Source organism: Salmo trutta, chromosome 3, assembly GCF_901001165.1.
Source record: "Salmo trutta chromosome 3, fSalTru1.1, whole genome shotgun sequence".
Lineage (NCBI taxonomy): Eukaryota > Metazoa > Chordata > Actinopteri > Salmoniformes > Salmonidae > Salmo > Salmo trutta.
The window spans coordinates 28,917,605-28,929,106 of NC_042959.1; the positions used below are offsets into that span (position 1 = coordinate 28,917,605).

The 11,502-nt window shown below is 41.0% G+C and overlaps 2 protein-coding genes across 2 annotated transcripts; one reads left to right on the forward strand and one right to left on the reverse strand.

Annotated features, from left to right (window-relative positions):
• Positions 1-3,514: 3,514 nt before the first annotated feature.
• On the reverse strand, positions 3,515-5,430 carry si:ch211-175m2.5 (uncharacterized). Its single transcript, XM_029729316.1, has 5 exons — positions 5,325-5,430; positions 5,006-5,191; positions 4,782-4,881; positions 4,407-4,537; positions 3,515-4,176 (listed from the first exon to the last, which is right to left on the reverse strand). The coding sequence occupies exons 1-5, from the start codon at positions 5,367-5,369 to the stop codon at positions 3,898-3,900; spliced, it is 741 nt and encodes a 246-aa protein (XP_029585176.1). The 5' UTR covers positions 5,370-5,430; the 3' UTR covers positions 3,515-3,897.
• Positions 5,431-5,539: 109 nt separating this feature from the next.
• smim19 (small integral membrane protein 19) lies at positions 5,540-10,389 on the forward strand. Its single transcript, XM_029729325.1, has 3 exons — positions 5,540-5,809; positions 6,715-6,839; positions 9,647-10,389. Exons 1-3 carry the CDS (start codon positions 5,679-5,681, stop codon positions 9,709-9,711), a joined length of 321 nt encoding a protein of 106 aa, XP_029585185.1. The 5' UTR covers positions 5,540-5,678; the 3' UTR covers positions 9,712-10,389.
• Positions 10,390-11,502: the final 1,113 nt, after the last annotated feature.

Sequence of the window (11,502 nt, forward strand, 5' to 3'; positions counted from 1 at the left end):
GAAACAATCCACCCTTAGGATTATTCAGCATGTCTACAACCATTTCAACAGTAACATTTGTTACCCCCAATAACTATTTTGCCGTATCCACACTAACCTTCAACCCTGGCATGTCTGCTTTCCACAACCCGAGTCATGTTGATAACTGTATAGCTTTCATTGGTAAGGTTAACTTTATTCACTATCAAAGTGTCATTTGACACAGCACATTCATGTTCGCAACATTTCTGAACAGATCTCGAAACCATGCCAGGACCAGCAGAACCACCAGCCTCGACATTAGGTCCACTTAGTACAGGAGCAGCCATGGAAGCGCCATCATTCTGCACTGTAGTTCCACCAATCTGACTGATCCTATATCTCCGAGCCTCTCTAGCCTCTCTCTGCACCTGGCATCCATCAAACGCTGCACTATGTTCCCCCACAAAATTACAACACTTAACCTTCACGTCACGCCCACATTCAGTGTAATCATGTTCCCCTCCACACTGGCACGTCTTTCCTTTACACTGAACAGTTAGCTACATGTCCCATTCAATGGCATTTCAAACACCACAATGGGGATGGGACAAATTCTCTGACATTGAAACTAAGGAATCCTATCTGCACTTTTCCAGGCAAAACCTTCTCAAACTTCAGCAGCACTGATAAGCTTCCACTTCTTTGACCCTCTTTCCGACTGATCAACCTTTTGGCCTCAATCAGTCTTCCTCCCTTCACATTTTCTTTAATATCATCTATGGACGTAGATATTGGGACCCCAGTGATGACTCCCCTCAATCTAGTATAAACACCAGGGACATTTAATCTTCTTCCCATTAAGCTTTTCCATTTGCAGAATCTTCCCTTGCTGAGCCTGGCTACCACAAAATATTAACAGACTACTATTTCTAATGAACCGGGCTAATTTGACTTCACCCATCTCTTTCTCTACAGCACCGCTCAATCAAAACTGGTTAACCTATAGCAGAGTGCTATCGACACACCCACTCCTTTCCACACGCCTGCTACTTTTCTTTCGACACACCCGCTCGCCCATACTCAGGTTACCATATTGGGATGCAGGCTACCCTCTTCCCATCAGAAAGGCAATAGATAGAGAGCTGGGGCCTCATTTCTAACTGTTGCATACATTTTACACCTTAACGTATGCGTGTGCCATTTCTGAAAAGTTAAAGAATATTGAGATTTATAAACTTGGCGCACGCCATACATACGCATGTTTCTGTTATAAATCAGACCTGTCGTAAAACTGTGCGCGCGTGAACAGCACTAAAACTCCGCCTGGAAAACGCCTCCATTTACCTTTTATGGTGACAATAGCGCCCTTTTTTTGCTGTATAATTGATCATTTGGAACTATTGGCATTATGCCTTAGCAAAAGACTAATTGTTGTTCACGGTGGCGATTTTAATATGTAAATCTTGGTGGGGCAAATTCCCCCAATTTTTTTAGATGCATGCCAGCAAAGCCTCTACTCAACACAACACAACATTAATTGCACTATAACGGTGACAAACGGTGCCCACAAACTGTTAGTCCCAACAGCAGTCCCAACACCTGGCTATCAGTGGAGCCTTGTCTGGCAGTGAAACAGTTCATTCAGCCTCATTTACTGCCTTTAAAAAAAACATAGCGGATATTGCTGACTTGAGATGTACAAACCATGGCATAAGGGGACAACGAGCGGAGAAGAGGCAATCCGTAATTTCGATTAAGACATTAATGAGCAAGCTAGGACGGACAAACTCAATATAAATATTTGTTCAGCACTTTTGAAATGAACAGCGACAGAATTCAGAACATGAGCCATTCTTACAGTAAGAACAGTACACCAAATCAGAACCGTAGGATAAATAATGGGGGCATATAAGCAGACAATGACAGCTCTTACAATATTTGATTACATTTCTCTAAAACAGGCTATAGAGTACATGTGCACTACCAAGTCAGAACAGTAGGTTAAGTTATGAGGGGGAAAGGGACCAAATTATTAGGGTGAGGCACATTTGCTGCTAACATCTTACTACACAACATACACTTACTGTAATATTACTTTCTTAGCTACATGATCAGTTCAATCAAAGCTACGGTAGATATAACGTGATTTGATGTCATTTTATCTGTGGCCAATGGCCTTTAGCCTTCTTGGATGGGCAATTATAATGTAACTACATGGCAGCACCCAAGGGGCTTTTATTTTCGAGCTTTCGCCGTAGATTTTGCAGTGACAGTGTTACCATGCGGTGGCTGTCCCACCACCACAGAAAGCACTGAGCTAGGCTGAAACACCTGCATTTTGGAGCTGACTTACTCAAGAACACCAAAAAGAGACCATGTTTGTATGCGGCTTTAACTCAATTATAAATGTTTTTTTGCATTGTTTGCAAACTGATACATGACACGTATTAATGCCAAAATAACATGTGAAACAGGTGAGGCTCAAAACAGGTGGAGATCTGCCCCACCTGCCCTGAATGACAGGTCTGTTGATAAACATTTAGTTTATTGGGTTTATGATATGCCCTGCCTTGGCATAGGCTCTGAGATTAAATAGGCAATGATGTCACACTCCTATCGCATAGCAATAGGTCTACTGTAACCTACCCATACAGTCAAATATTTTACATAAACTACCGGTCTATTTAATGTGTTGGCAGAATGTTTTAATCTTTAGCAGTAATTTATGCTATATCTGCAAAAGGACTGACAGTTTAAAGAGATTAGAAAACAATGGCAAATTGTCATGGACCTGACTTCAATGTTTTTGCATCGACTTTTCCCTGACCCAAATATGGACTGCCCGTAAATTCTGAAACATTATAGGACAGCTTGTGTTTTCTACTTAAATGTTATTTATAGTACTACTGATATTCATTACTGCATTGTTGGGAGAGAGCAAGAAAGGCATTTCACTGTACTTGTGCACGTGACAATAAAACTTGATACATACACTTCAATGTAAAATTTCAGCTGTTAATTAGACTGTATACCGGTATTATAAACCGCACTGCCTATGATATTGCAAAACTTGAAATACATAGCCTATTTACTAGGCCCAATTAAATGAGAGATGTGCATAGTCATTTGTTGTATGGTTCCTTCAGGAATATGAATCCATCACAGTCAGAGAAGGTAATGATTAAATTCTGCAATGGTTATGAAAATTAAATAGGAAAAAGATTCCTATGTCTAATGACTTTAGAGTCTAAAAATAAAGGCACACAATTTTTGGTCTTGCCCATTCACCCTCTTAATGGCACCCATACACAGTCCATGTCTCAAATGTCTAAAGGCATAAAAAAAAAAAAAACATCTGCTCCCCTTCATCTACACTGATTGAAGTGGCATCAAAGCGTTCATCTGGATTCACTTGGTCAGTCTGTCATGGAAAGAGGTATTCATTATGTTTTGTAAACTCAGTGTCCATGGAGATGTTATGAACCAAGAGGACAGGACAGCAGGGTTTGTTCTAGTTTAACCTAATTGACACAGAGGGAGGAAGAGAGAAACAGAAGATGCATATTCTTTATTTAGAGTAACTTAAGGATTGTCATTGCATAGCAGTGAGTGTTCCATTATGTTACTGCTTGACATCCCAAACACCTGTTCTAGAGTGAATATTACAGAGATATACACATACTTGCACTCCAAACTCAAGTTAACATCTTTCTAACATTCCAAAATCCTCAGTTAACAATTGAGCCCAGAGAACTCCAAAGTAACATGAACCGTTTCTACTGTAGATAGTGTGGCAGACCAGCACTAAACAGTCACATTTGATATCACACGCTTAGATAGATCCCCTGTTGACTCTCTCTGTGGTTAGGTCACCCATAAAAATCAATAGGAAGGAACTTAGTCTGTGTGATGTTTTCTGTATCCCTTGTCACCTCACTACTTGCCCTCTCCCTTGGTCTTGTCCCGGGGCATACGGCCCATGTTGTAGAACTCTGCGTTGGGTCTCATGTCGGTCAGGTGGGCCAGCCGGTTGGACATGGCGAAGAAAGCAGCGATGGCAGCGATGTCCCAGGCGTCCTCACGGTCAAAGCCCACTTCCTCCAGGGACAGAAAGTGCTGGTCGGTGACGGTGTCGCTGCGACACACAGCCAGAGCAAAGTCCAGCATGACCCGCTCCCGAGGGGACAGCTCTGCATTCTCATAGTTAACAATCACCTGGGGATGAGGGCCAGGGGGAGAAAGAGTTCAAATAGAAACACATTTAGAAAGGAGGTGACAGTGGGCGAGTTTTGCACCTTTTATACATGTGGTTGATCAGTCCAATGATATCAACTGCTTGACAAACAACTCACAGCTCCAATGTGTAAGATGATACTGGCATAACAGTTTACAGTGCACACCAGTGAACAGATCTGGAGAGAAATAAACAAGAGATAAGAATGTACCTGGTCAGCCAGTGTGGGTTTCTTAGAGTAGATGCGGTGCAGTGCACTGTGGGACACGACGCAGTAGAGACACTGGTTGTGGATACTGGTGGCGACCACAATCAGCTCCCTGTCAGCCTTCGTTAGTCCCCCTGACATGACAGAGCAACAATCATTTCAGATCAACACGGACACAGTGTTTGAGATTCACTGCTCGACCTTACAGATAATTGTACATGTGGGGTACAGGGATGAATCAAAAATCATGAGTCCATGCAACTTGTGACTTTTTAAGCAAATCTTTACTCCTGAACTTATTTATGCTTGGCATAACAAAGGGGTTGAATCCTTATTGACATTTCAGTTTTCTGAAGTCTCACACACACACACACACACCTGTCTCCTTGTTCATCAGTTCGTTGTAATAGGAAAAGAAAGCACGGAACTCTGCTGGACGATGTGCCAGGACCTTGAAGACATTGGGCAGGAATCCTCCCTGTCAAAGAGTAGAACACACTGATATTACCATGTGTATAGATATCCATTTCCCCCACAGTAACGTTGTTTCATGGCAGGAACATTCGAGGTTACAGAGACGCGAAAAATACTCTGCATCCTACCTTGTTCTCCACCTCCTCCATTAGTTCCACCATGTCGAATGGCAGGTCTTTCTTGTTTGGAATCGGGTATCGGCTGATGTTCTCCGGGGGAGCATCGCTGGAGAACTGTCTACTGGTCGCCGCGGCCCCCACTGTCACAGGTGCTTTCTGCTGCCATAACGCGCACCCCACATACCGATGGGACGCCTGCACGTACACAACATAAAATAACTCCATTGCACAGAGACAGGTGATGTTAACTAGAAAGACAAAGCATGTGGTTTATGCCGTGGCTAGATGCAAAAATAAAAAAGGAACAATGAGCAAGTCGACTACTTACAAGGTTACAGTGACGAATTAATCTCCAAACACTTCCAGGCGCCATGTCAAGTAACAGCAAAATGCACTTACTTCCTCTTTTAAAAAAGTTAATCGGGGGAGGTCTTTTGTGAGGTTGAAAATCCAATCATCGTCTAGTATTTATGTCACTCCCATTAGGCACGCCTCTTTGACTCATCCCACCCAATGCAGTCCCACTCCTTGCCAGCGCAGGCGGGCTTGTGAACGAACCCGGAAACGACGTCACCTGTTTACATCGTAGGAGTCGCGGTTAGCTCACGCTTGTTGCATGGAATCTTATTTTTAGACATTTATAAAACTACAAAAATAGCTATCTCACAATTGTTTGATCGCAATGGGCGGTCATGGGGTGATGGAGAACGAGGAATCTTTGGATTACTCCGTGCACGAGGCGTGGAACGAGGCCACCAATGTCTATTTGCTCGTCATCCTGGTTAGCTTCGGACTGCTGATGTACGCTAGAAAGTAAGAGGTTCCTTAGCATTTTGTAGTTCCCAACAAATGCCCGACTGTTGATAAATATTTGCATCATTATCATCAACAACTAAATGTGTGCCTTACTAGTAACATATATTTACAAGCTTTGCTTGTAAAAAACTTCCATTCAGCTAATGCATGAATTACATACGGTTTGGTCTCATTCTCTCCTTCCTATAGAGCCCAACATTGGAGGTGTCATAATACCCATAAAACCTAGTGGTCAAACAGGCAAATGGTTCCAATCTTTTTTCCACCATTCATTTTTCCCATTGGGAATTTTTTAAACACTTACAATAAGGGCTGTGTTTTGTGTAGGCTTACCCCGCCTGACATTTTGATAAACCATGTAAATCTCTCTGATAAGGTGCCTTTTGTCAATATATCCTGCTCTATCTACTCTCAAATTCGAAAATGCTAATTAACATCATGCAGACTACAAATCCTTGCAAATCCTTTGCTAACACGTATTGTGTCAATTTAAAACTTGCAGAAGACAGTGCACAGAATTGTCAATTTAAAGAACTGTAGCCAATTTATTCATTACTACATTTAGCTAACATTAGATAATTAATCCAGAGATTCTTACCTTTGCCTCAATTCGGCAGGCTCGTTCACATCATCATGGCATTTGTAGTTCTTTATGATAGCCACATTGGCAGCTAATTGGCATTTCATTTTGGGGGGGTAAATATATAGAGAGATTTACACAGTTATCAAAACATCACGCCAGGCTAAGCCTACACAAAACACAGACCTTATTTTAAGTGCTTCTATAATCCCCTATGGGGTAAAATGAATGGTGGAAAAACGATTGGAACCATTTCCTTGTTTGACCGCTAGGTTTTATCGGTATTATGACTCATACTGTGGTTCTCTATTCTCCCCATCAGAAATAAGAGGAAGATCATGAGGATATTCGCTCTGCCGCCTACCGCTGGAGCCACGGCCGAACCCAACTTCTACGACAGTCTGCAGAAAGTGAGACTGCGGCAGCAGCTGGAGATGTACTCCCTTGGTGAGTTTGTCAGTCTCAGTTCTGTTGTAGAATGACGCATCAATGTTAGGCCTTGTGCTCACCTGTGATATGATCAGGAAGGGGCAAAAATGACAAAATGCAATGACTAAATACCATAAAGAGAAATGTATCAAAATAAACAACAATATACTTTGAAATGTATTTAATAAAAAATATTTAGAATTTTTAAATGCAGAAATACATTTGCAAGTAGCCAGCATGAACAGAAACCACATTCTCAGTAACGGTTACAGAAACATTTTACTTGCTTTGACTGTGATATGTTGTTGTTTATCTACCTTAGTTGAATGCTCAGAAGTATTTCAAATACATGAAACAGAAATATTGCCCATCTCTGATTTTGAAACATACATTTAGGTAATTTAGCAGACACTCAAATGCATCCCATCTAGACATGACCCCTAAACAAGGCCAGTTCATTTTGGTATATTCATTTTCACATACAATGCATTTGGGAAGTGTTCCCCTGGACTTTTTCCATATTTTCTTACGTTACAGCCTTATTCTAAAATTGATTAAATCGTGTTTTTTTCCCTCATCAATCTAGACACAATACACCGTAATGACACAACAAAAATAGTTTTTTATAAATTTTAGCAAATGTATAACAAATAAACTGAAATATCACATTTACATAAGTATTCAGACACTTTACTCAGTACTATGTTGAAACATCTTTGGCAGGGATTACAGCCTCCAGTCTTCTTGTGTATGACGCTACAAGCTTGGCACACCTGTATTTGGGGAGTTTCTCCCATTTTTTTTCTCTGCAATTTCGCTCAAGCTCTGTCAGGTTGGATGGGGAGCATCGCTACACAGCTATTTTCAGGTATCTCCAGAGATGTTTGATCGGGTTCGTGTCTGGGCTCTGGCTGGGCCACTCAAGGACATTCAGAGGCTTGTCCCGAAGCCATTCTTGCGTTGTCTTGGCTGTGTAAATATTGTTTCTCATGGTCTGAGAGTCTTTAGGTGCCTTTTGGCAAACTCCAAGCAGGCTGTCATGTGCCTTTTACTGAGGAGTGGCTTCTGTCTGGCCACTCTACCATAAATGCCTGATTGGTGGAGTGCTGTAGTGATGGTTGTCTTTCTGGATGGTTCTCCCATCTCCACAGAGGAACTCTGGAGTTCTGTCAGAGTGACCATCGAGTTCTTGGTCACCTCTTTGACCAAGGCCCTTCTTTCCCGATTGCTCAGTTTGGCCGGGTGGCAAGCTCTAGGGAGAGTCCTTGGGGTTCTAAACTTCTCCCATTTAACAATAATGGAGGCCATTGTGTTCTTCGGGAGCTTCAATGCTGCAGAAATGTTTTGGTACCCTTCCCCAGATCTGTGCCTCAACACAATCCTGCCTCTGAGCTCTACGGACAATTCCTTCGACCTCATGGCTTTGTTTTTGCTCTGACATGCACTGTCAACTGTGGGACCTTATATAGACAGGTGTGTGCCTTTCCAAATTATGTCCAATCAATTGAATTTGTCACAGTTGGACTCCAATCAAGTTGTACAAACATCTCAAGGATGGTCAATGGAAAAGAGGATGCACTTGAGCTAAATTTCGAGTCTAATAGCAAAGGGTCTGAATACTTATGTAGACAAAGTATCTGTTTTTTAGTTTTAATACATTTGCTAACGTTTCTAAAAAAAACTGTTTTTGCTTCGTAATTATGGGGTACTGTGTGTAGATGGAGGATTTTTTAAATGTAATTAATTTTATAATACGGCTGTAATGTAACAATGTGGAAAAATTCAAGGGGTCTGAATACTTTCTGAATGCACTGTATACAGTCAGTGCATTCAACTAAGGTAGATAAACAACAACATATCACAGTCATACCGTAGGAAGTAAAACGTTTCTGTAATCGTTACTGAGAATGTTGTTGCTGTTCAGGCTGGCTACTTGTAAATGTATTTCTGAATTTAAAAAAATACAAAATACATGTATTTTAATTTACAGTTTGTAGTTTATTTTGATACATTGATCTTTATGGTATTTAGTAATTGTATTTAGTCATTTTTGCCCGTCCCTAGTGAAAATGAACATACCAAAAGGAACTGCAAAGCACACTGGGTGTTATTATTGGCCCTGTTTCGGGGTCATGTATAGATGGGTTAGAGCTTAATCGAATTCTACTAACCTGCTATGTTAATTTTCCTAACCTGCTGTGTAAGTTCTCCTAAACCTGCTACGAAAAGCCAAAGCTGTATCCCTTCTAGACAACGCCTTGTTTCGAGGCGGAGCTCATTAGAATAATACTCTGCATGCAAGTGCAATTGTCCATTATTACATACAGATTTATATTTAGTTAGTTTAGCAGACACTCTTATCACACCATAGTGCCATCAGACTTCTGATAACAATGCAGGGTGAAAGAGGGCCACAAAATGGCGAACCGCTATAAAAATGATTTAGACAAGTATTTCATATTTTGAAAATACAAATTACAGCTCTTGAAAGTATCTTGTTACAAAATACATTGGAGTGTAGTTCAGCCCAGTAAAATACAAAATAATCAGAAGTAATTGAAATGAATATTTAAAATACATGTAGCAGAAATACTGCCCACCTTTGGATATGGTAGAGTCTGTGGTCAAATGCATATTGAAATTGTAAATATGACGAAGAACTGACCTCAAATCTGTTAATCACTCGAGTCAAATATATTTCTGGTTTAGCAAATAGCTCTGTGTCATTCACTAATAAACTCTAGCTCGCACAACTGTTCTGCAAATATCTAAATCTATCCCACTGTTTAAATTGGTATTCTGTCTCCTTTATTCCTTTTTAACAGCTAGGAAACTTGACCAGCAGCAGCACCAAGGCCAGAATGAGAGTGTTCAGCTCTCTATGGAATGAGACCACGCCAGCAAGGTAGCATGGCCCTGCATCATACCTACCTGCTCCACCCCGTCTCTCCACCCTTAAGCCTCTTTGCCTTTGGTAAGTCTGATCATTACTACACTCCTGAAGAGGGCATTCGTATTACGGAGGAAGAAGTCGAGGGTCAAGGAAGGTTTCTGTGATTAAGACTGTCGTCAAGTCAAACGAAACTGGATGTTCCCTTTTCATTTCTGTTCGTTTTTTTGCATTTATTTTGCCTTTTTATATATGGTGTGGATGTGCCACCACATAGTGGGTTTAGGAGGACCACATCCTGTGTATATGGTGAATTCTCTACTGCACATATTCAAGTTATTGTCTTAAACTCTAAATAACATGTATTTGTACCATAGAATGATGGTACAACGAACCTTTTAATCAAGCATATCTATGTAAATGTTTGGTTGTCAAGAACTGTTCTGTTGCCAAGTTTTCGATCCTCCTACATAATCCTTATAATGGCATTACAACAGACCTGGGAATGTTTTGCTGATCCTTTGCAGCAAGGAGCTTTGTGATCCAAACAGAGAGTTGCTCTCTTTCATGTTGAGAGGGTCAAAGTTGACTTTTCCCCACTCCAGTTGCTGTTTCTGAAAAGGAAATGCATTTATATTATTACTCTGATTCAAAATAAAAAACAAACAAGGAAAAATATTTATGTTTTGCTTGATTTCATCTCCCTCTGTCCCGTCTCGCTTCTTTTGTAATAATAATTCATTTCATTTCCCTCCAATGTCACAATTCTCAGAGCAGGAAGTTAGCTCTGGTGTGTGTGTTTTATGGAATTTAGCACGATGGGGTGGGTGTTTGGGAGGCAGTGATTGAGGAAGGTGACATTTAGCATCAGGGGCCTAACAGAAAAGCTAGGCCTCTAATCCATCAAAGAAATAAACAAAACATTAGTCAGAGGAAAGCTGTGGCCCAGAAACACAACACCAAGAGGCCAAACAAATGCAAGTGGACATCCTTCGGAGGTAGTGTAATGGAAAAATGATTACTCCTCGCGGAGGAGAAATGGCACACTGATTAAACGCATCAATACATCAGCGGCCGTAGTGCAGGGCAGGGCCAGATCCTTACACATTCTAAATAGGGCTGTGCGTGTGCATGTGTGCGTGGTGTATTGAATCTTTGCTTATTCAGTTTTGTCGTGTGCATACCCCTTTTTATACCTCCGAGCAGAGTCTACTTCAGGATACTCTACTATTGGCCCACTGTAATTAAAAACCTGCAGACTGAAGGGAAATGGTTATAGAGATTAAGAATATCCCCATCTTCATTTAAATTCTTGAGCCTGTACTGTAATTTTATATTTATATCAACATCGCTGCCCATTGAAATGAGAATATGTGAGTTGACAGTCATTGGGCAAATATAGGAGCTTGGTAAAAAAATAAATAAAAGTCTTCCCGTTATTAAATCCGTGTCACCGCCTCACCATTATCAACAGAGAGATGAGCCATGCCCATGGGTCATCTACTGTGTTATGCCGAGTCGTAAGGTACCACCCAAAAGGCCTCCGAGCCTGTCTTATTAGCCCAGTCCAAAACAAGACTGTCACGCGAACCAGTCTGTTAACCACATAATGAGCCGTGTACATGTGCTTTGCTAATTAATCTGCTGATATAATCAATCAGTTGCTCATTACCATAGGTTTAATATTTAACCAGTACTATCCCATTGAGAAACATTATTCACGTCAAACATTAATCAATATCTGGAGTTAATTGCTTAGTCACCAAATGGACTAATGAGGTCATTAGTGGG